The sequence below is a fragment of the Pan paniscus genome, chromosome 5, assembly GCF_029289425.2.
Source record: "Pan paniscus chromosome 5, NHGRI_mPanPan1-v2.0_pri, whole genome shotgun sequence".
NCBI lineage: Eukaryota > Metazoa > Chordata > Mammalia > Primates > Hominidae > Pan > Pan paniscus.
The window spans coordinates 119,446,399-119,471,886 of record NC_073254.2 but is presented as its reverse complement, the minus strand read 5'-3'; the positions used below and the strand labels follow the sequence as shown (position 1 = coordinate 119,471,886).

At 36.6% G+C, this 25,488-nt stretch overlaps 1 protein-coding gene across 5 annotated transcripts; it reads left to right on the top strand.

The window, feature by feature from the left end:
* The first annotated feature begins 189 nt into the window (after positions 1–189).
* Positions 190–25,488, top strand: PNISR (PNN interacting serine and arginine rich protein). 5 transcript variants are annotated; one of them, XM_034962572.3, is made up of 13 exons: positions 196–304; positions 9,043–9,122; positions 10,783–10,897; positions 12,723–12,911; positions 14,495–14,718; positions 16,114–16,285; positions 17,187–17,377; positions 19,287–19,424; positions 20,753–20,852; positions 21,573–21,626; positions 22,746–22,916; positions 23,822–24,908; positions 25,141–25,488. In XM_034962572.3, exons 3-13 carry the CDS (start codon positions 10,810–10,812, stop codon positions 25,169–25,171), a joined length of 2,445 nt encoding a protein of 814 aa, XP_034818463.1. In that variant the 5' UTR covers positions 196–304; positions 9,043–9,122; positions 10,783–10,809; the 3' UTR covers positions 25,172–25,488. The 5 variants fall into 5 exon arrangements, with proteins under 5 accessions (XP_034818462.1, XP_034818463.1, XP_034818461.1 ...); XM_034962570.3 differs by having other exon boundaries at positions 10,779–10,897; XM_034962571.3 differs by lacking the exon at positions 9,043–9,122 and having other exon boundaries at positions 190–304; positions 10,779–10,897.

The window sequence follows — 25,488 nt, the reverse complement described above, 5'->3', positions numbered from 1 at the left end:
CGCCAGCTACGTTAAAAAGTAACGTGCAGGAATGGTTCAGTTGCCCGGTGTTGACCAGAGTAGAGATGGGTTTGCCCACAAAAAAAATGGCGCCGAAACATGTCAATCCGCACAATCACGTGTTCACAAACCTGGATGAGAGATGGTATGGCTTCAGATGACAAACGGATGTTATTATTCTTTACTTCCGGGTGAGACAAATCGGGCGCCATCTTGTCTTGTTCCCGAAGAAGTAGAAACATCGAAAGCGTTGGAGAGGTGTTACCGGAACGGCGGCGACAAGGGTGTTCCCGAGCTAGAGTGGGTAAGTGATGGAGAACAATTACACGTGGGCACTTGCCGGACCATTACAACGTTCTTGGTTTCTGTGGCGAAGGTAGCATAACTTAAAATAGGCTGCGTACGCTGCTTGGCGCGACCGCTGGAACCTCATTCCTTTAAAGCGGTGCGGTCCGCCAGACTTGGTAAATCAGAGCGGTGCTTTCGCTGAAAAGGAAATGTCCTTGTTAAAGAGAGTGCTCACGGCCCCATCTTCTCACAGAGTTTCCTCTCGGACGAGAAGGGACTAATTGTTGGGTTCCTGACCGGCCGTTAAACACTGCGCGTGCGCAGTGGGAACCCCCTTGTGGGAAGGGGGTTCATGGGGGCAGAGGAGGCGGGGGCTCGCGACCTGGAGCTTATACCCTTTGAGGCTCTGACTACGCAGGCGCAGTTCCTTAGTTTGTGTTTTTCGTGTGTTCTTACCCAATGATGGATATTATGTGTTAAGCTTCGCTAAAGGTAGTATCCAATATTTCAGTTTTTTACCGTGTGGTGGATAGTATCGTCATCTGAACAAATTGAGCATTAGACAAATTTGTTTGTGGGTTGTTAAATTAACATTCTAGCTTAAGATTTTAATTCAACATTAATCTTTTACATCTTTTTACTTCCCCCTGCCCCCAAGTAAAACAAAATAAACTTAGAATTCCTCATTTGAGTGCAGCAGGGCGAAAACAACAGCAACCAGACTACTAAAGATTTTACTTGTGGAATTTTTTTGTAAAGTGGCAAAGGGCATATAGAGAAAATAAAACAGTTCTTTAAAGATGTTCTTGAGAGTTTTTTTTTTTAACTTACTAATAGACTTTATGTTTTAGAACAGTTTTTGTTTACGTTGAGCACATACGACGTCCCCACTACACACACAGTTTCTCTTCTTATTAATAGATGTTAGTATGGCACATTTGTTGCAACTAATGAACCAATAATGATAAATTATTAACTAAGGTCCATAGTTTATTCCTACTTCCTCACATTTTACCTAAAGTCCTTTTTCTGTTCCAGGATGCCAGCTAGGATATCACATTACATTTAGTTGTTGTATATTCTTAGGCTGTATATTCTTGGCTGTCACAGTTTCTCAGGCTTAACTAATTTTTGATGACTGTTAAGGGCTGACTTGTGCCCCTCTAAAATTCGTATCTTGAAGTCTTAACCTCAGTACTCCAAATACAGAACGTGACTGTATTTGGAGAGAGGGTCTTTAAAGAAGATGAGGTCACTAGGGTGGACCTTAGCCCAATATATTAATAACTGCTGTCCTTATAAGAAGGGAGTAGGACACAGAGGGATGATCATGTGAAGACGTAGGGAGAAGACAACCATCCACAAGCCAAGGAGGGAGGCCTTAGAATGAAATCAACCCCATAGAGCTTACACTATACGCCTCCAGAACAGTGAGGAAATAAATTTATGTTGCTTAAGCCACCCAGTCTTTGGTACTTTGTTATGGCAAGCATACCAAACTAATACAGTGACCTTGACATCTTTTGAGGAGTATGGGTCAGGTATATTGTAGGGTGCCCTGCTATTGGAATTTGCCAGACGATTTTCTCATGATTAAAATGGCCTTACGGACTATATCAGGGGAAGATCACAGAGGTAAGATGCCCTTTTCAACACATGCTATCAAGGATACATACTATCAAGGTGACTTATCACATTATTACTGACCTTGATCATCCTTCTGGAGTAGCGTTTGTTAGATTTATCCACTGTAAAGTTACTTCCCCCACCCCTTTTTATACTGTTCTCTTTGGAAGGAAGTCACTTTGCAGAGCCCACGCTTACTGAATGGACAGTTGTGCTCTTCCTCAGTTAGGGTGGAATATTTACATAATTTATTTGGAATTCTCTGTGGGAGATTTGTGTCTTCCCTCACATTTATTTGTTTATTTTATCATATCCTTATGGGCTTGTGGATGTTTATTACATAACTTGTATTATAATCCAGTACTTCTTTATTTTGTTGCTCAAATTGTACCAGCTTTGGCCATTGGCAGCTCTTCGAGTTGTCTACTGTTCTCCTTTGACATGTTCCTATCAATTTTTTTTTTTTAGCACTTTATTACTTCCTGGCAGTATACATGCTCCAGACTCATCTTTTGTATTTCCTGTCGCAGTCCTAGAGTCAGCTATTTCTTTAAAGATCTCTGATTCCTTTTATTGAAGAATGGTATTAAAACCAAGTTCTCGTGCCTAGGTGTGCTTGTTGCTACTAGGGTGTCATTTTGGGCTCTCTCTCTGCATTTATTTTTAAATTATTATTGGGGGGGTATTTATAACCAACTCTCCAATTCTCCAATTTTTTTTTTTTTTTTTTTTTGAGACAGAGTGTCACTCTGTTTCCCAGGCCGGAGTGCAGTGGTGGCACAATCTTGGCTCACTGCAACCCCCGCCTCCCGGGTTCAAGTGATTCTCCTGCCTCAGCCTGCTAAGTAGCTGGGACTACAGGTATGTGCCACCATGCCCAGCTAATTTCTGTATTTTCAGTAGAGTGGAGGTTTCGCCATGTTGGCCAGGCTAGTCTCGAACTCCTGGCCTCAAGTAATGCACCCACCTTGGCCTGCCAAAGTGCTGGGTTTACAGGCATGAGCCGCCATGCTTGTCCTCCACTTTTAAAATAATCTTTTGAGCTACAAGCTGCAAGTATTTCAGTATATACTAAAATGCATGTCACATAAAGTAGCAAAATTTCTGTTTTCCGTATTTCGAATGATTACAAGATTAATCTTTACCAGTGCCATTTCCACCTAATCTGAATTAAACAAATAAATTCTTTTTTGACTTTGAGGTCAGTCAACTCATGTAAGACTGAAATGTCAGGGGTGAAGAGGATTGTTGTATTTTCTGGCTTCTCAGCTTTGTGGTTGATTTGAGAAATATTTCATCCTATGCATCAAATGATAGATGTGTTTCTGTAGCTCTTTGATTTTGTAGTTGATGCTCAAGGACTTTAAAATACCACATTTTAATTCTCATCCATCTCTGTCACAGTCTCTGAGTGACTTTTGTAAATATTACTGATTGTCATTTTGGCCACACGGGGTGGCTCATGCCTGTAGTCCCAGCACTTTGGGAGGCTGAGGAGGATGGATCATTGAGGCCAGAAGTTTGAGGATAGCCTGGGCAACATGGTGAAACTCCATCCCTACTAAAAATACAAACATTATCCTCGCGCGGTGGCATGCACCTGTAGTCCCAGCTACTCGGGAGGCTGAGGCATGAGAATTGCTTGAACCTGGGAGGTGGAGGTTGCCGTAAGCCGAGATCACACCGCTGCATTCCAGCCTGGGCGACAGAGTGAGATTTTCTCAATAATAAATAAATGTTTGTCATTTAAACAAGTTGTTTTAGGACCTCAAAGCGATGAAGTTCTAATATAGATCCATTTAAGAAAAGGATAAAATAGATGATGGCCATTTCTGGTTGTATTAGTTTTCTAGGGATACTGTAGCAAATTACCACAAACTGGCTGATTTCAAACAACAGAAATTTATTCTTCCACAGTTCTGAAGGCTAACAGTGTAAAATTGAGGTTTTGGTAGGGCATGCTCTCTAATGGCTTTGTAGGGGATTCTTGTCTCTTCCTAGCTTTTGGTAGTTCTTGTCAATCCTTGATGTTCCTTGGCTTATAGAGCCATCTACTCCCAATCTGTACCACTGTGGTCATGTTACATTCTCCCTGTAAGTGTCTATGTCTCCTTTTTAATAAGGTCCCTCCTAATCAAATATGAACTCACTGTAATTTGAATACATCTGCAAAGACCCTATTTACAAATAAGGACATACTCACAAGTATCACTTGATACTCACAAGTATCAGGAGTTAGGACTTCAGTGTATCTGTTGGATGGGGACACAATTCATTCCATAACACTGGTGATAGCTATCACTTGATTTTTTTGCGGCAGTGTGTGGTGGCTTTGATGATCTGATACAAACCTTGGTTATTCATCTTTCTGTTCTTCCCAGACCCCATTTGTTTTCCAAGGAAATAGCAGTTCACTTTACCCCATAAAGGGAAATACTCTTAGGAAAGTCTTGCAGCCTTGCCCGTCATTAATCAAATTTCTCCAAACTTGAAAACCCAAGCCTAACAAGCTTTAAAATTAAGTCTAAAGGAAGAGTGAATAAATTGGAATCAATTTTTGATATTATAAAATCACAGTAGCAATATTGGAATGTCATTTTCATGGTTGAACATTAATGTATTTACTTGCTAACATTTCAGTGAATTATAAATATTTAACCACTTAATATGGACAAAACATTATGGAGAATTTAAATTATTATAAAATGTTTTCTCTCCCCTAAAGAAGATTTTTGTTTGAGCCAAGACAAAAACATGAAAATTTAATGCAGACCCTCTATAAAAAGTATTGTATGTCATCTTTAACTTATTAAATGAAAGCTTTCAAACAGTGGTAAAGAAGAGGGTAGCAAATGCCCATCCTTAAATTATCAACATTTTCCAAATCATTTTTAAACCAACTTGTAAATGTCATTTTTAATGGTACAACGTTATGTTATTTCATTAGACCATAGTGAAATTTAAAATATGTATCCATTGATTACTGTGTTGTGCCTGTGTATTCCTTCTGTTTTCTAGATTTTGCATTTGTTGGATTTGTTAGTAGTGAAGATACTATGGTGAAGATGAAGGAAGAAAGAGTAGTGTTCCTAAATCCTTGCCATAAAATCACTAGTAATCTTACTGTTTAATTAAACAATAGTTAATGAAACTCCTTATCAAGCATTGTGCTATGTGCTGAAACATATATAAAAGTTTAAGTATTTCCTAGTTTTATAACAAGTCTTTACTACAATCTGTCTCTTTTCTACAAAATTTTAATGTAAGTGCAAATTTTGTTTTCATGACCAGAGTTACCTGTTTTGGATAAGATTATCAAAATTTACTCTAAATCCTATAAGAAAATGAGACAGAGAACATTTGCCCAATGCATGAAAAATGATGCCACTTGAGGCCTTTTCTTTTTAAGAATGCAGTTATGGGCCGGGAGCAATAGCTCACGCCTGTAATCCCAGCACTTTGGGGACTGAGGCGGGAGGATCACGAGGTCAGGAGATTGAGACCATCCTGGCTAACAGGGTGAAACCCTGTCTCCACTAAACTACAAAAAATTAGCCGGGCGTGGTAGCAGGCGCCTGTAGTCCCAGCTACTCAGGAGGCTGAGGCAGGAGAATGGTGTGAGCCTGGGAGGCAGAGCTTGCAGTGAGCCGACATCGCACCACTGCACTCCAGCCTGGGCAACAAAGCGAGACTCCATCTCAAAAAAAAAAAAAGAATGCAGTTATGTATAGAAAATTACTAAATTACAAAATCTTCTCAAAACTGCTAAGCTCTAGGAATTGGAAATAGGAATCAGGTATTTTTTATCTTTATTTTATATCTTTCTGTATTCTTTTAATTATTTTATTCTGTCAATGTGTATTTTTAGAAAAAATACAGATTTTTAAAGATACAGAGAATCAAATGAAGCTAATGAACACAGTCCATAATGACTAGTACAGGCAGTACAAATTACACAAACTTCTTCAACTGTGAGACATTGGGCAAATGTCCTGTATCTCATTTTCTTATAGGATTTAGAGTAAATTTTGATAATCTTATCCAAAACAGGTAACTCTGGTCATGAAAATGAAATTTGGACTTATATTAAAATTTTGTAGAAAAGGGACAGATTGTAGTCCCTTTTTTTCGCTTAATGCAGTTTGTACGATAATACGTACCAGTATGTAGCAGTCTACCTTATTCATTTTAATGGCTGAATAGGAATCAACTGTATGGTTCACTCTAACTTATTTAACTTGCCTTTAATTTAATGTCACTGAAACCAGATGTTTACTGTTACAAAATATGCTGCCAATTTTTGAATTATGGTATGAATATTCACATTCATGGTTTAGGACCCTGCGGTGGAATTGCTGGGTCAGAGGGATGTGCATGTACGTTTTGTTAAGATGCCGTAATGGTAAATTGCCTTTTTTTTTTTTTTGAGACGGAGTCTTGCTCTGGCACCCAGGCTGGTGGAGGGCAGTGGTGCTATCTCAGCTCACTGCGACTTCCACCTCCCAGGTTCAAGCAGTTCTCCTGCCTCAGCCTCCTGAGTAGCTGGGACTACAGGCCAGTGCCACCATGTCCGGCTGATTTTTTTGTATTTTTAATAGAGACGGGTTTCACCGTGTTAGCCAGGCTGGTCCTGAACTCCTGACCTCAGGTAATCCACCCGCCTCAGCCTCCCAAAGTGCTAGGATTACAGGCGTGAGCCACCGTGCCCAGCCAGTAAATTGTCTTTTAAAAAGACTAACCATTTGGTGTTCCACCTGTGCCCTCATCCAGTAGTCATCCTCTGTAACTAAATCAAGTTTCTCAACTCCAGACTTAATTAAAGCGCTTTAATAAATAGCCCCTAACTTCCTTAACTTACCATCACCTTCTTTACTGTTTTTTTATTCTGCTCTGTTTTTCCCAATTTCACATCTTTTTTGTATTTTTCTCAGCCTAAGTGTCCAAAACATTATATTACTTGAATAGTAGCTTCCATCAAAACTTTGGGGAAGAAAAGCTTCTAAAAATATAGCAAAAGTAGAAGTGGCTGTTCTAAACATACAGAAAAATGATCATAGGTGATACAAATCAAACCCTTGAAAATATGCAAATTAAAACCTCTGTTCATAGGAAAACTTTTTTTTTTTTAAATAAAAGCTTCAGCTGGGTGTGGTGGTTCACACGTATAATCCCAGCACTTTGGGAGGCCGAGGTGGGTAGATCATTTGGGTCAGAAATTCGAGACCAGCTTGACCTGCATAGTGAAACCCCGTCTCTACTGAAATACAAAAATTAGCCAGGCTTGGTGGCGAGCACCTGTAATCCCAACTACTCAGGAGGCTGAGGCAGGAGAATCGCTTGAACCCAGGAGGCAGAGATTGCAGTGAGCCCAGACTGCACCACTGCACTCCAGCCTGGGCGACAGAGCGAGACTGCCTCTCAAAAAAAATATAATAATAATAATAACAATAAAAGTTTCAACCCATGAAACAGGAAGACAAATTTAGACTAAAGAATTCTTTCAAAGATAAAGTGAAACCTCTGTAAGTTTTAGATTGCTTCTGGAAAAGAAAATGGAGTTGAGCAGAAGTGGGTTGGCTTGATCACTTTTTTTTGAGATGGTGTTTCTCTCTTGTCGCCCAGGCTAGAGTGCAATGGCACAATCTCGGCTCACTGCAACCTCCGCCTCCCAGATTCAAGCAATTCTCCTGTCTCAGCCTCCCAAGTAGCTGGGATTACAGGAGCCCGCCGCCACGCGCGGCTAATTTTTGTATTTTTTAGTAGAGACGGGGGTTTCACCATGTTGGCCAGGCTGGTCCTGAATGCCTGACCTCAGGTAATCCACCTGCCTTGGCCTCCCAAAGTGCTGGGATTACACACGTGAGCTACCGCGCTCGGCCGATCACCTTTTTTTTAAAACCCCCTAATAGTTGTTAACTTGAAGAGTGCTACCAAAAGTGATGGTGGGAAAGCTCTAGTATTGATATTAATCACCACGAATTGAAACTTCTGATGCTTAGTTTTTATGTGTTTCTTATTTAATCCTCACAATAATCCTTTGGGGTATAGACATTTAGGTCTTCTGTTTTACAGATTGGAAAACCAAGGGTTAGAGCATAATTTACTTACGTTCACACCACTAACGAACGGATGTAGGTAGGCATCCTGAACCAGAGCCTGTGCTCTGAAGTCTAGGTGACAAGTGGTGACCAGAAAACTTAAAAGGGGAACTAAAAAAGTTGTCCATGACAACCATTAAACATGAGTAAGAAAAACAACCTTTATTTAGAGTAATTTCTGGAAAAGTAAATTTATGGATTGGGAATGATGGTAGGGAGTCATTATACATCATTTTCATCATTTAAATGGTTTTAGTAAGTGCACATTTTCAGTTTCAGTAGGCACTTTATAGAGCTGTTGATAATGTCTGTATTATATGAGTTTACAACTTAAGACAGAAAAATTATGCATTGAACTCTGATAAGCTGTTAAAGCGTTGGAAAGCACAGCAAGCTTTTTGGTTCTCATAAGTAGAAGTTAACAGCTTCCTCATCATTAGCCTTTAAACAGAAAGTAATAGCTAGACACTGATTATTTATTTAGTGTCTGCTATGTGCAAGATGCTTTCTTGTACCTTATTGAAGATAAAAAGATGAATAAATTTGTCTTTCTTTCAACTGTAAAAAGCTGTTGATTGAATAAAAAGGAAACTAAACCATTTCAGGAACAAACTGTTCTCTCCTTGCTAATGTTAATTTCTAAACATAGAATTCTATAGGAAAATTTAAATTAATATTTTATTACCTTGTATCATCTAAGTTAATAGGTGGATGAGATCTTCATTTCAAATGTTTGTTGTTCCTTTTTTCTCAATCTCTAAATTGTTTGACATTGTTTTTTATTATGAAGGAATTGTTCAAGTAAATAAAAGATTTGGAAAGAAAAAAGATGTTAAAAAGCTTTGCCTCTTCATTTCTGGTGTATCTCTTTTCCCTGATTTTATTATGATAAAATAATTCCCCATTATAAAGTTAATGCAAGGAAAAGTGACTAACTTGGAGATGATCACGCTTATGTTGCATCTCTAGAATTTATTTTTATGCGAATCATGATAATCTATAAGCAGACATCTACTTTTTTTCCCCCTAGGGCATACATAATCTTGCTGCTATGCTTCGAAGCTGTAGTCTGAATCAACCTAAGTTTTAAACAGAAGGTGAACCTCTGAGGTCAGTTTAAATAGCAGTTGGTGTGTCTTCTTGGTGTTTCCTATTTATTTGTTAACTCTTAATTAAAGTTGTAAGCGAGGTTACTTTTCAAGGGCTCTGATAACCTATTTAGCCTTAAAGGACTCTAAAGGCGTACTTGGGAAACTGGACAGGACAAAAAGGGGAGGAAGAAGGAAACACTGAAGAGAGGTTAGAAAACAATATATTTAACTTGGAACTGATACCCAAACCAGTTGTTGGCCTCATTTGTGCTGTGTAGTGCCTATTTTGCCATATTCTAATAATGTCATTGTAATTGATTACATTAGTGTAACTTGAAGACAGGTACATTTGACTCATAAGTAAATCAAGGTGACAAAGAAATACACCTCCCATAATTCACAGTGTTCTTCATTTGAGGGATTAGTATCTGCCGCAGATAGAACTATACCTGTATGGCATTCTGGGAATGCTGCGAAGACTGGAGTTGGAAACCTTTAAAAGCCTGAATTGTAATTGCCAATTGTCCTATTAGAGTTAATATCTCTATTTTTTTTGTTATCCAACTTGCCTACTTTTTGTGATCCTGCAATACAAAGGCTTGCTTTTATCTTGTTTTTAGCATACAGGAAAGGATCAATCTAGAAGGATTCATTTAGTAAACATTTATTAAATGCCTGCTATGAGCTAAGCCTTGGGATACAAAAATAAAGAAGAAACCATGCCCTGGTTATGTGAGTCACTGGTTCTTGAACAGGGTTGTGTATCAGTGTTGGATAAAGTACAAAGATATTAGACTTGTAAGACTTTTAAACCTTTTATTAGGAATGTTTTCAGACTAGCTTACAGAAAAGTTGGGCTAGTGTGATGATTCCCCCCCATACCATCTCCTAAATTTAATAGTTATTAACATAAAGTACCTTCCCTCCCATCTTTTCCATGCTATTTATATGTTAAGAAACCAGGTCTTGGAGGCTGTCTTACTTTCTGGATTTAATACCATTTATCTCATTTCTTTATCCTTTAAAATTGCTTTATATTGGAAGTAAAATCCAAAAGCTCAGTTGGACTCAGTTAAACATTTTTGATGAGAATTCTTAGTGATTCTGGGAGCATAGTAGACACCTAATAATCTGTAGGGGTGATATTTTGGCAACCTTTGAATTTCTGATTTCTCATCAACTTTTCTTGTAAGGTTTCCTGAATAAATATTTTATTACTTTTGGCAATATGATAGTTTTCTAATTCTGTTCTACATTCTTCATTTTTTTAGCTGTAATTATATATAAGGAAGAATTTTTCTTCATCTGCTGAAGCTATTTGGTTACTATCTTAAAGGAATCTTGATTGGGGAGAAATGAAATCACTTTTTTCCTACAATCTTCAAAATAATTACATATCCAGAAATTTATATTGTACAAAAAATAGAGTTTTTTAAAAAGTCTTTTTTGAGCTAAATTCATTGTGTTATGCTTGCCACCAAATTCTGAGACCAGCATTAACAAAATTTTCTACCTCGTTTGGTACCCTAAAAATTCTAGTTGCCTCTGGCAAGCTATTGACAAGAATTTTAGACCTCTGATGAAATAAATGTATCATCATATAATAATTTCTGATGTGAGGTTTTAAGATTAAATAACTCACTATAATTTTTAAACTATGTTTAATTTATTGAAGATAGAAAATCAAGTATATTTTAAAAGAAGGGATGTGGGATCAAGGAGGACAGCCTTGGCAGCAGTGGCCCTTGAACCAGCAACAATGGATGCAGTCATTCCAGCACCAACAGGATCCAAGTAAGGAAACAAATTGAATTTGAAAGGGCGGGGTTGGATATGTGGAAATGGGTAGAAGACACATGATGGGATGGATTAAGGGATATGGAATTGAGATTGGTGTACTGGATCATTTTATGGTCAGAATTTAATCTTCTCATAAATAGCCTTGCCATAGCATATATAGCAGGAAATGGACTTCCCTTTGGAAGACTCTCAAAATGTAGAAAGCTTTTTGAAGATTTTACATTTTTTAAACTGATTTAGTCCTTGTTTTTCTAAAGAAAGAGAAAAGCCTAAAATATGTTGCTTATGGAGAACACTTCTGTGAATTCTGACTCTTAAAGTTGTATATTATATTGAACTGGATGGTGTGCTATATCATTTTAAAATTTCTTTTTGCTGTGGACTATTTCAGGCACACATACAAAGGTAGAAGAGTATAGGGAGCCCTTGTTTATTATTTAGCTTTAATAATTGTTAACTAGTGGCCAATTTTGTTTCATCCGTAAGACCACTTACATTGCTCTGCCCTCACTGGGTTGATCTGATGCTATTTCTTTTTTTAATAGCCTTGTATCATTCTATTGTAGGATTGTACCATAATTTAACAAAGCCACTTTTGGGTGTTTTGTTATTTATAGTTTTTCACTTTTTGAAACAATTAGCATAATCTTGTGTGCATATTGTTATTCACTTGTCCAATTATTTTCTTATGAAAAGAGCTAGGTTTGTTAAGTCACGGTAATTTCAGGTGCACATTGCCACGTGTAACCCCATAGGGGTTATGCCAGTGTTTCAAACTGTATGAGAATACCTATTTAATCTTCATTAAAGTAAGATGCAGAAAAACATATCTTATTCTACTTTGTTTACTTTATTAATATTAGATCTTAATGCATTTTTGGGTGGACTTGCAAAATAAAAATTATTAAAAAGATCTTGAAATGTTAAATGTAGATGCTTGGGAAGAGAGGCCAGGTGCGGTGGTTCATGCCTGTAATTCTAGCACTTTGGGAAGCTGAGGTGGGCAAATCGCTTGAGCTCAGGAGTTTGAGGCCAGCCGGGGCAACATGATGAAACCCCATCGCTACCAAAAATGCAAAAATTAGCCAGGCTCATAACCCAGACTCTACATGGATGGATGGATGGATCATGGATGAATGGATGGATGGATGGATGGATGGATGGATGGATAGATACGTAAAAATTTAGAAATTAAAAAAATGTATCTTGGGAAGAGAGTCTTCAAGATAGTGGGGAAATGAATTTTGAATAAAGACTGGCTAAGAAGTTGTAGCCAGACTACACTAGTCATGTTTTGGCTAGAGAAGGGAGCCTTATTTAAAGAAGGGCAACCATAAGGAAAAACAGAGTTAGGTAGCTGCTCTCATCAAAGGCCTATAGGCTCGAATGCAGGCCTGGAAAGATAAATAGGACATGTTGAAGGAAGAAATGATAGCGTTTGATTATTTTTGTGGTTTTTTTTTTGTAAAGGTGATGACATTTAAAAATTCAGTAAACTAAGATGCAGGGGATAAATTTTATATGAATTAATATTAGAAATGGGTTAAGAGTGTTTTTTGTGAAGTTCTTTCCTGAAAGTGTAAGTAGTTTATATTATTTTTTAGCCTGAATATGGGTTATTTGCTAAGTACCCTTTCAGACACAGTATGCTTTAATATTTAAGATCTCATTCAAAAAAATTTTTTCTAATTTCCCTCATACCCTCTCTGTCTGAAATATTTAAGATCTAAGGAATAGTTGAACTGCTTGTTTTACATAGAGGCACTATTCTTTTAACTCCTACATTCTGAATGCTGAATTCAGTGTTAATTTACGTTAGGCCAGATTGATTGGGCTGCATTGGCCCAAGCTTGGATTGCCCAAAGAGAAGCTTCAGGACAGCAAAGCATGGTAGAACAACCACCAGGAATGATGCCAAATGGACAAGATATGTCTACAATGGAATCTGGTCCAAACAATCATGGGAATTTCCAAGGGGATTCAAACTTCAACAGAATGTGGCAACCAGGTTTGTTGTTCATGTTTTCACAATTTTAAGACTTTTAAAAAACAGAATGAAGATTATTATTAAATTTTTTAATTTGCTTAGTTGTATGACTTCTGGAAATTAATGCTTCTTAAAGAATAGGCAGTTTTCAATTTGATTTGACTTTGACATTTTGTGGTTAAAATTATTCTGTACTCATTCTGCTAGCTTTGTGGCACTCAGTTTGATTCTTTTCTTGGTTCTTCATTCCTAGGCTGACAGGGGCTGGGAACACTCTGGAAACCTCACTTGGCATCTAGGGAAGAGAGCATTCTTTGTCTCTCTATTGCAACCTCTGGCCTTTTCAGAAGCAGCACTGGCAGAGTAAAACATGTCTAGCCTCTAATTAAAGAAAAATTGTGTCACTGTGTGACAAATTAGTCTGTCAAATATACTCTGCCCCTACCATCCGCCTACCTTTTTCTTCCCTTTTTTTTTCAGATAGTGAAGATCTTTCATAAGTTTTTGTGTGTTTTACTTTTTTGTTTGTTTTATTTCACAGTATGATGTAGATTTCTTGATGCTAATTCAGTCTTCCACGGCTTGTGTTATTCCTTTTTAATAGTCACTTGAAACTATGGAGGAAATCAGCCTCTCATTTGGGTATGCTGATGGTGAAGTCATAACCTCCTTTCCCTATTAATACTTTTTGTTTCTCCTTATAAGAATGGAGACCTCAGTCGAGACCAGCCTGGGCAACATAGCAAGGCCCTGTCTCTACAAAAAAAAAAAAAAAAAACCTTAAAAATTAGCCAGGCATAGAGGCGCATGCCTGTAGTCCCAGCTACTTGGGAGGCTGAGGTGGGAGGATTGCTTGAGCCTAGGGGATTGAGACTGCAAGGAGCTGTGATCACGCCACTGCACTCCAGCCTGGGTGACAGAATGAGTCCCTCATTTAAAACAAACAAATAAAAAAAACGAGAATTCAGATTACTTTTAAAAACATAAATATTCTAGTCTTTGATACTGTGAGGTGGTTCATTTCTAGCTTTCTTGAAAGTGAAATTTCCCCACATTTGAAAATGTTTTAGTTCCTAAGTTTAAGTTCTTAAATGACTCCCCCGGGCATCCCTACCCCTTAGTTTTACTTTACTTTGTGACCCTGGGCAAGTGATTTACCTCTGTGTGCCTCGATTTTCCCTCCCGAAATTGGCAAAAATAATACCTAATTTCTCCCTACCTCACAGGGATGTTGTGAGGATAAATGTGTTCGTGTAAGAAAGAAATTATATAAAACCTCAAGGTATTATTTTTGTGGTGTTGTTACTAAACAAATATAAAAATTCAACAAAAATAGTGCTTTGGATTTTGTTACATTTGTTAAAAATAACTTTGGGCATTTGGTTAGGATATGAATTAGAGTGGAGTTAGCTCATTTTGAATTATATATGACAGTTTAGTTCATTGCTTATTTTTAAGGTAAACAAAAGGAATTTGACCAAGAAGTCATAAGTTGTTTTTTAAATCTGTATGTTTACTGAAAAATCTTTCTTGAGATCTTAAAATTCTGTGTTGATTTTGTTATAACCGCCTGTTGAATGTTTTTATGCCTAAATCTTAAATAGAATGGGGAATGCATCAGCAACCCCCACACCCCCCTCCAGATCAGCCATGGATGCCACCAACACCAGGCCCAATGGACATTGTTCCTCCTTCTGAAGACAGCAACAGTCAGGACAGTGGGGAATTTGCCCCTGACAACAGGCATATATTTAACCAGAACAATCACAACTTTGGTGGACCACCCGATAATTTTGCAGTGGGGCCAGTGAACCAGTTTGACTATCAGGTGAAAGATATTTTGTTGCTTTAATATTGTAGATGTGCACGTAATCCATTCTTTGGAAGTGTCTCATCAAGAATACCTAAGATACGTGTTTCACCTTTCAGACTTGTATAAATAAGCACATTCTGTCTCAGTTATCAATTTTTGAGTATTAAAATAATTAGAATTTGTTTTCTGATTTTTTTATTTCATTAGGAAAATGGTATAAAAGATCATTAGGGAAAACTTTTGAAAAAATTAAAAATGTATAAGTGCAATAGCTATATGATGTTTTATTTTCTAATTTATATTTCAAAATGGTATATTTAAATGTTAAAGACTAGAGAATGCACAGTAATTGAATATAGCTCATGGTTAAGACATGAATAAAAAATATAGATCATTTTCCTAAGTGTAATTCCTTGTGCTATGTAGAATTATGACTGTTTTTCTAGTGTCATTTTTTTTCCATTCTGACATGACATGTTAATGGAATTGTATATAATTTCCTCTGTAGCATCCAATTCATTCCTAGGGACATAGAACTCTGTGGGGAATAGTGTTGTATGTTGGGCTTTATTTACTTCATTCCCTCTGCCGGGGTCTACCCTTAAATTATAGTGCTAGGTGTCATTTTGAAATAACTGATTGCAATTATTAACTTATAAACTGCTATCATAATTTAAAATTTTGAAAGAATTATTTCATGAATTCTAGGGTAGATTTGATAATGGACATATAGTATTCACCTTGAGATGGTAATCCTCTCATTAATAAATATTCAGATACTTGTATACTTGGTATACAGATACAACAGTTTTTATGTTGTTTGAAGAAATATAATGGCAGGGAGCATCTGCTTACCCTACTTTTGCATGGTAGATCCCATGTAAACAAGACAAAGAGCTGTATTGGCAGCTGGCCTAGAAAAGCCTCTGAAAATAGCAAAATTGCAGAAAATATTTAATGATTCATTAACTTCTATCTTTGCTTATAAATGAATATATCTGCAAGATTATAGAAACAGCTTAAGTTGTTTAGTTCACTTTTTGTTCACTGTAAGTAGGATGTTGAAATTGACAAAAATGTCTAGTTAAAGAGAAATTAGTATCTATTTGATGTCTTAGTGTGGTAGGATTAGCTTGTAAATGGATTCAGAATGAAAAATTTCATATACTTCTTGAAAGTAGCTTATCAGCTGGCTTTTAGAAGCCTCTTTGCATTTACGTAGCCGGAAAATCTTAAGAAAAGTAAGCCTAGGTTCTTGGGACTATAGAAGTATCGGTGGATGTTAGAGCCATGGAATTCTTGGATGTGCTGCACACATGGATTTCTACTGTCCCAGTTCATAACACACGTGTGTCCCAGAGAGTATATTGTATTAATTTGAAGAAAAAATAAACTGCAATACTCTTTCAGCATGGGGCTGCTTTTGGTCCACCGCAAGGTGGATTTCATCCTCCTTATTGGCAACCAGGACCTCCAGGACCTCCAGCACCTCCCCAGAATCGAAGAGAAAGGCCATCATCATTCAGGGATCGTCAGCGTTCACCTATTGCACTTCCTGTGAAGCAGGAGCCTCCACAAATTGGTAGCTATTTAACTTAGTTTAGTGGACCACAATTGGCATGACTTTTTTATCATATAAAAAGGATGTCTTGTTTTCTTAAAATTGTTTGAGTATCTCTGATGTATTAGGAATTGACACTTTATTTTTTATGGTCATAAAGCTTAAAATTACAAAAATGATACTGGTCTGAAATTAAAAGGTTTAAATAATTTTCTTTAAACCTTCACATTAAATTCCAGATTTTGTGATGAAGTGAAAATTTATGCTAGCCATAGCATGTTGGTATTTTCTTCAGTGTAGGCATTTCAGTACATTATACAGATATATGAGCCCTTCTCCTTTTAAATCTAATTGTTCAATCTCTGTCCACTCTTAGTTCATCTGATGCACTGCTGTCAGATTAATTTTCCTCTGGTTATTTCACTTCCCCTAAGTATTTTGGCAGAAAATTTCAATTTTTTAAATAACATTGTAGAGCCAGCCTATTTCAAGTGACAAATACATATTTATGCCACTTTATATCTGGAAAGTTCTAAATTGTTCAGTATTTAATGGACAGGAGCATTTGTTAATAAATCTTTACTTTTTACATTTTAGGAAGATTCTAACTTTACTGCTTTTTTAACTTACTAGCAAATCACTTAATTTTTTCGAGTCTCAGTTTCCTCACCTGTGGAAAAAAGTGGAGTAATAGTAGTGATCTCTGAGGGCTTTTGTAAGGATTAAATTAGATGATGGTTTAACATGCTTTCATTGTGTCCTGGCAGATTTTAAGCACTAGAGCAGTGGTCCCTGCTGTTATTAAAAGTGATGGCATTGAAGAAAGGCATGATATTTAATGGGATATTTTTTAAATTTACTCACAAGTTTGTAGAAATATTTTACTTAACTGACTTGCGTATATTTTTCCCACGTGAAACAGACGCAGTAAAACGCAGGACTCTTCCCGCTTGGATTCGCGAAGGTCTTGAAAAAATGGAACGTGAAAAGCAGAAGAAACTGGAGAAAGAAAGAATGGAACAACAACGTTCACAATTGTCCAAAAAAGAAAAAAAGGCCACAGAAGATGCTGAAGGAGGGGATGGCCCTCGTTTACCTCAGAGAAGTAAATTTGTAAGTAGAATCCCCAACATGAAACTCCATGTGAAAATCTTGGTTGTGTGAAAACTTTACTGAAATAGATATTTTAGCCTATAGGAAAGTATTAGAGTGATGTTCCTAAGATTACGTTCATTAAGTATATTGAGGATTATGATTTTATATATGTGTTACTGAAGATACAGTAAGGAGAAAATGGGACAACAAGTTTATAAACACTTCATTCCAGAGAGCTGGCTAGATCTTGATAAACAATCTGTATTCATTCATTGTGGTACAGATGACTCCCTGGTGATAGATTATAAAACAAAGCTACATTAAAATAGTAATAGAGAAATAAAATCTCCCTCTTTTGAACATTTAAACATATACCTGAGGATGTAATAATTTTGATTGTTTTTGACGTGAGCACTGGAAGTATAACAACATTTTAAGTCTTCAAATCTTCATCAGTTAGATGGCTTGAGTGGTTTAGGAACTTTTTTATTCAGCAGGTATGATAGCCACAGCACTGGCCAGTATGCAACTCAGGAAATTTGTCTGTCTTGCACGGCCATTTTCTGCTTTAGAAATAAATCTCAAGAAGAGCAGAATAACTAGATTTTGGCAGGCATTAGTTTTGCTTAAATTCCATAAATTACTTTTATTTTTCCCAAAAGATCTATGCAAAATCTGTGTTTTTATTCTAGATGTTAAGTAACAAAAATAAGAAGCAACAGAAAGACACTGTTAAAGGTTACTCTTTTTTTTTTTTGTCTTTTTAGGCAGTTGGGGGATCAGGGTCTCACTCTGTTGCCCAGGCTGGAGTGCAGTTGCACAATCATAGCTCAGCATAGCCTTGAACTCCTGGACTCAAGCAATCCTCTCACCTCAGCCTTCCAAGTAGCTAGGGCTACAGGCGCACACCACGACTCCCACCTAATTTTTGTATTTTTTGTAGAGATGGGGTTTCACCATGTTGCCCAAGCTGGTCTTGAACTCCTGGCTTCAAATGATTCTCCCACCTCGGCCCCCCAAAGTGCTGGGATTACAGACGTTAGCCACTCTGTCCAGTCTTTTTTTTAAAAAAAATCTTTACATGAAATAGTGGTGTTCCAAATTTTTTTTAAGCATCAAAAATTGTTTGGAAATTTTCCTTCCTCTTTCCTCCCAAATGCCTGTGGGATTGTGTTACATATATTTTTCCCCTGGTTCACGTAGTCTTTCCACAGTAGTATTTAGGTGGTCATCTTGTCTTTTACTTAGTGGGATTATTAAAAGTGACTAGGGGACACTTCTCTGACAAAGGAAAGGGTCACATGCAATCTGGATCCTGAAACCTAAAACCATACAAAGACAGGAGACAAACTGCTGGCATTTGTTTAATCTGAAGTAGACCTCATTTTTATCTGTTTATTATGAGCTAAAAAGAAGCATGTTTTACTGAGTTTCAGGGCCAGCTGAGATCTTGGCCCTGAAAAATCTGATTAGAGATTTTTCATTTTAAGTCGTGCAACTTTAGGTAAATAGCTTAAATACATAGCTGTAAAAGTTATACTGAATAATATGTCTATGGTCCATTTATCCAAAGTTCTATAAGTGTCTCATTTCAGGCCCATTATATGTAATAGATAGTAATTAAATCAGTCTCTGGGCATTATGTTTTTCTGGGTATTTATAAAATAAGGTTAAAATTGACTAAGGGAAAAGTAAAATTGAAAAAACAATTTATTTTCCTAAGCCTTCTTGTAATCTTACATTTTTCCCAGGTTATACTTTTTAAATTATCAAATGAAATCTGTAGTAAATGTAATTTAGATAGCAGTTTCACTCATATTTCTGTTTCATAGACTTTTTAATTTGGGGTTTAAGATTTTCTATATGTAAGATAAGGATTTTACATTATACACATGAATTTGGACTACCATACTATTATTTTTTATAGGATAGTGATGAGGAAGAAGAAGACACTGAAAATGTTGAGGCTGCAAGTAGTGGGAAAGTCACCAGAAGTCCATCCCCAGTTCCTCAAGAAGAGCACAGTGACCCTGAGATGACTGAAGAGGAGAAAGAGTATCAAATGGTAGAATGTTAAAGTTCTTACTATGTACATGGATTTATTTTGTTTGCAATTTTTTTTGGAGAAAATATTAGAGGAAAAAACAGAAACTAGAACTGCTGACCAGTATTATTAATTGAAGAGATACTCCTTTTAACTTAAAACAATTATAGAAACCTTTATTAATAGGGACTTTTTTAAATGTTTTGATTTCAGGCTGGGGTAATCCTAGTACTTCAGGGGGCCAAGGCAGGAGGATTGCTTGAGTCCAGGAGTTCAAGACCAACCTGGGCACTGCAGTGAGACCTTGTCTCTACAAAAAATTAGCCGGGCATAGTGAGGTGCACCTGCAGTCCCAGCAACTCAGGAAGTTGTGGTGGGAGGATTGTTTGAGCCTGGGAAGCAGAGGTTGCAGTGAGCCGAGGTGGTGCCACTGCGTTCCATCCTGGCTGACAGAGTGAGACCCTGTCTCGGAAAAAAAAGAAAGAAAAAAGTGTTTTGAATTCAGTGTGTCTACTATACAGATACATTTATAATATTTTTTTCTTTGATCCGTATGATTTCGGAATATTTATTTATTTATTTATGGAGATGGAGTCTCGCTCTGTTGCCCAGGCTGGAGTGCAATGGCAGGATCTTGGCTCACTGCAACCTCTGCCTCCTGAGTTCAAGCAATTCTCCTGCCTCTGCCTCCCGAGTAGTTGGGATTGCAGGTGCCCACCACTATGCCTGGCTAATTTTTGTATTTTTTCAGTAGAGACAAGGTTTCGCCATGTTGTTCAGGCTGGTGTCGAACACCTGACCTCAGGTGATCCGCCCACCTCGGCCTCCCAAAGTGCTGGGATTACAGGTGTGAGCCACTGCACCCAGCCTGGAATTTTGTTGAAGTTTTGATGTTACAGAAAAATGTTCAAGATACTTTATTCCTTGAAATGGCTGCTCTGATGTCTAAAAATATTTTATAAAATGGTTTTGTGGCTGGGCACGGTGGCTCACGCCTGTAATCCCAGCGCTTTGGGAGGCCAAGGCAGGCAGATCACTTGAGATCAGGAGTTTAAGACAAGCCTGGCCAACATGGTGAAACCCCATCTCTACTGAAAATACAAAAATTAGCTGGGTGTGGTGGTGCACACCTGTAGTTCCAGCCACTTGGGAGACTGAGGCAAGAGAATCACTTGAACCCAGGAGGTAGGGGTTGCAGTGAGCCAATATCACGCCAGTATGATCCAGCCTGGGCAACAGAGTGAGACTGTCTGAAAAAAAAAATGGCTTTGCATTTTAATATTTTTGAAGATGTCACACTATTAGTAGCTATAATAATTAGAAATACTGTATAAAATGCTCTTTTTTAGATGTTGCTGACAAAAATGCTTCTGACAGAAATTCTGCTGGATGTCACAGATGAAGAAATTTATTACGTAGCCAAAGATGCACACCGCAAAGCAACGAAAGGTATATTTTGGTGTTTCTGGTTTTGCTTTTCCTGGGGTATTTTGGTTCTGATGACTATTTTGGCCTTTTTTTGTTGTCCTTGTTGGATTTCTACCAGATATTTGAATATTCTCTTGCATGTTTTAACTCTTAAAGATTAGATTCGTAGACACCATATTAAAGCTATACAAATATTTTTGTTTTATCTGACCTACATGAGTACAAATTAGCAATCATGCTGTTTTCCTCTAAAATGTATTGTGGAAAATTCCTGGTGTTCAGTTTATTTCACCTGATTTTTTTTAATAGATAACATGGCATTGTTGTGTGACTTCTGATACAGTTTATTTTGACTAATGAATTTTGAATTATCAACCTACAATTTTTAGTTTACCACTTATCTCTTACAGAAGCAAGGGATTCCCTACCCCTAGATTTTTAGTAACACCTTAAAAATGTATTGAAAACAAAAATTAAGTTACATGTCATAATCTCAGAAGTAGACATACAGATATACCTGTCAACATTTTTTCTCATTATAAACCAATTTCAACTCACATCAGAGTTATAATTTCAAAGCCAGACATGATACTGGTTTAAAATGAATGTTATGTTTTTAATGTTTCTTCTCTCCCCAAAAAGCAGCAATAGTAGTAGATTTAACAATACCATAGACTCATGACTATGAAATCGTGGCTATTTGTGTTAACATGTTGTTCCTGTTGTTGATGTGATACAAAGCTCCTGCAAAACAGCTGGCACAGTCCAGTGCACTGGCTTCCCTCACTGGACTCGGTAAGTGTTTTCCATATTTGTGAGAGGGCCTAAAGGGAAAAATCACACATACATTGTCTCTCTGCGTGTTCTATTTTGAAACTGTATTAGTCCTACTCAGTTTATAAAAACCTAGGTCTTAGGGTTATGTCATCCTGTCTAAAAAGGTTTGCCTATTTTTTTGACTAACGCATTCACAGTGAGAAATTTATAAATGTGATGGTTAATTCATAGTTTATTGGGGCAGGTTATATTGGAAGATTTCCTTATTGCTCCAATATATGCATTTTATATATATATAATTATATATGAACACCTATAGTTTGTACTTAATAATTCATAATTTAGCCATGATAGTATCTAAGCTCACTTTCAGAATTATTGCATACATGCCTTAGGGAAGAACCTATCCACTAATGCTTTTAATAACTTACATAGATTGTGTTGTGGCAAGTCAAGTTTTAATATAGAGGAAAGGGTTTATCTTATCATAGTAAAATAGTAGTGATGTGTTCATAATTTACTATTTGCATGGTATTATTATCAAGGCTGTAAAAGCTTGAATTTGCCTTTTCCACATCTTCATTTCAAATTAATTTTTGTGAGGACCCAGAGAAGTGGGTAGAACCAAATGCCCATGTGGTTTTGTTATGGTTATTTAGATCATTTCAGGGTGGGGAGTATTTTCAGCACCATAATATTTCTGTACCAGGGAGATTATAGTATTCTAATTTTTTTAGGGAAAAATTGCTTAGCTCTAGGGATTTCTAAACTTTGAACAATAAAAGTTAATTTTAGAAATACTTTCAGGGTCATCATTAAGCTTTAGCGTGGCTTTGTTACTGCCCTGTTAAGTAGTTTTGTTGGTTAGTATGGACAGTACAGCAAACCCATTATGATTCCTTTACACTGAGAAAAATATGAAATAGTCCAGAAAGAATAAGATATTAAGTAACCTTTGCCTGAAGGTTCTGTGAACTCCTTAAGCGTTTGAATGTATACTTCTCCCCACCCCGAATAAGCGTATTCTTCTGGGAAAAGGCAATGAAAAAAGAAATGAACTTTCTTCTCAGACCTTGAAAAGTTTTTAGTGCATAGTATAATTTTTTTCATATGATAGACTGAGCTTTATGCACACAGGTGGACTGGGTGGTTATGGATCAGGAGACAGTGAAGATGAGAGGAGTGACAGAGGATCTGAGTCATCTGACACTGATGATGAAGAATTACGGCATCGAATCCGGCAAAAACAGGAAGCTTTTTGGAGAAAAGAAAAAGAACAGCAGCTATTACATGATAAACAGATGGAAGGTGTAGTATACCTTTTAGACTTAATTTTGGTCCAGTTTTGTATTTCTTTTTATTTTTTAACTAACCTAAAAATATCAAAGGATAAAATAAAGGCTATATTATAAATAATATGTGATATAACTGAAACTAAAGTCACAATTTTTGTTTGGTTGTTTTAGGATCCATTTATTGCAGTGGCTATAAGCCAAGCTATTTAGGGTATTTTTATTTCTTGCTAAAAGTCTTGAAATGAAAAAGATGACTTTTGAAATGGGAAAAATATATTTGTAAGACTATTGAAAAGTAATTTGTAGCTAGGATATATAAGGATAATAGAGAACCTAGAAGTTTTTTACTTAAGATACTTTACCTAATACTAGGAATAACAAAAGAGAAAATTTACTTAGAATTTCTTCTTTGAAAAATCTAAGGTAATTAAGAGTTAGCAGCTAAGACTTCTCTATAAACCACTTACTTACCTTTAAAATTTTGCTTTAGTTGGACAAAAGGGAAGTCTTTTCCTACTTGCCTCACACCCACCTCTACATCTTGATACTGTATTTTGCTACACTGTCCAGGAGGGTAACGTAACTAACTACAAGCTATAGAGAACTTCAAATGTGGCTAGGCATGTGCTGTGGGTATAAATTACATGCTAGATTTCAAAAACTTTACTTGAAAAAGAGAACAGAATTTTTTAAAATTATGTGTTGAAATGATAATATTTTTGGTATATTGGGTTATTTTACCTGTTTCTTTTTACTTTTTTAATGTGGTTACTAAAAAATTTTGAATTACTTATATGGCTTGCATCGTAATTCTATTGAAAATGGTGTTGTATTGTTACAGTCTGGTAGCTTGACATTTGGTAGTATGAGAATTTTACATGCACATTTTCTTACTGTTTTTGTCTTTTTCTGTTTCAGAAGAAAAGCAGCAAACAGAAAGGGTTACAAAAGAGATGAATGAATTTATCCATAAAGAGCAAAATAGTTTATCACTACTAGAAGCAAGAGAAGCAGACGGTGATGTGGTTAATGAAAAGAAGAGAACTCCAAATGAAACCACATCAGTTTTAGAACCAAAAAAAGAGCATAAAGAAAAAGAAAAACAAGGAAGGAGTAGGTCGGGAAGTTCTAGTAGTGGTAGTTCCAGTAGCAATAGCAGAACTAGTAGTACTAGTAGTACTGTCTCTAGCTCTTCATACAGTTCTAGCTCAGGTAGTAGTCGTACTTCTTCTCGGTCTTCTTCTCCTAAAAGGAAAAAGAGACACAGTAGGAGTAGATCTCCAACAATCAAAGCTAGACGTAGCAGGAGTAGAAGCTATTCTCGCAGAATTAAAATAGAGAGCAATAGGGCTAGGGTAAAGATTAGAGATAGAAGGAGATCTAATAGAAATAGCATTGAAAGAGAAAGACGACGAAATCGGAGTCCTTCCCGAGAGAGACGTAGAAGTAGAAGTCGCTCAAGGGATAGACGAACCAATCGTGCCAGTCGCAGTAGGAGTCGAGATAGGCGTAAAATTGATGATCAACGTGGAAATCTTAGTGGGAACAGTCATAAGCATAAAGGTGAGGCTAAAGAACAAGAGAGGAAAAAGGAGAGGAGTCGAAGTATAGATAAAGATAGGAAAAAGAAAGACAAAGAAAGGGAACGTGAACAGGATAAAAGAAAAGAGAAACAAAAAAGGGAAGAAAAAGATTTTAAGTTCAGTAGTCAGGATGATAGATTAAAAAGGAAACGAGAAAGTGAAAGAACATTTTCTAGGAGTGGTTCTATATCTGTTAAAATCATAAGACATGATTCTAGACAGGATAGTAAGAAAAGTACTACCAAAGATAGTAAAAAACATTCAGGCTCTGATTCTAGTGGAAGGAGCAGTTCTGAGTCTCCAGGAAGTAGCAAAGAAAAGAAGGCTAAGAAGCCTAAACATAGTCGATCGCGATCCATGGAGAAATCTCAAAGGTCTGGTAAGAAGGCAAGCCGCAAACACAAGTCTAAGTCCCGATCAAGGTAGTATACTTTTTAAAGTATTTTGTCTGATTTTTTAAAAAATTTGACTGAATTTATTCAAAGTTGAAAGTGTCCTTTCTCTCTCTCTTTAATAAACTCAGTTTGGTACTTGATAAATAATCATAGTCTTAAATGTTAGAAATCCTATATAATATTATTTATTTAAAATTGCAGATTTTTAGTTTAAAATACATTTTTATTTTTAAATTTTGTCTTTTCCCTTTTTTTTCAGATCAACAACCCCTCCCCGTCGTAAACGCTGAGGAATGATGTGGCAAGAATGCCATGATGTTCTTTAAAAAAATTCCATGAGTTTTAAGGGCTTGTCTCATTATAGAGGCACATTGTGGCTGTGTAGGTGAAACCAGAATCTTTTTTTTTTTTAATCTGTAAATAGGTGTACTTTTTCCAATGCTGCTCCAAGTTACTTAATAGGATTTCTTTGTATTACGTTTTTTTCAAAAAATATAGTGCATAATAAGACTATAAACATGCCATTCTCTTTCAGCTGTAATGTTCTTAAAATTATTCTTGAATGTACTGTGATGTCAATAAAGCTCTTTAGTTCATTTTTGTTAAA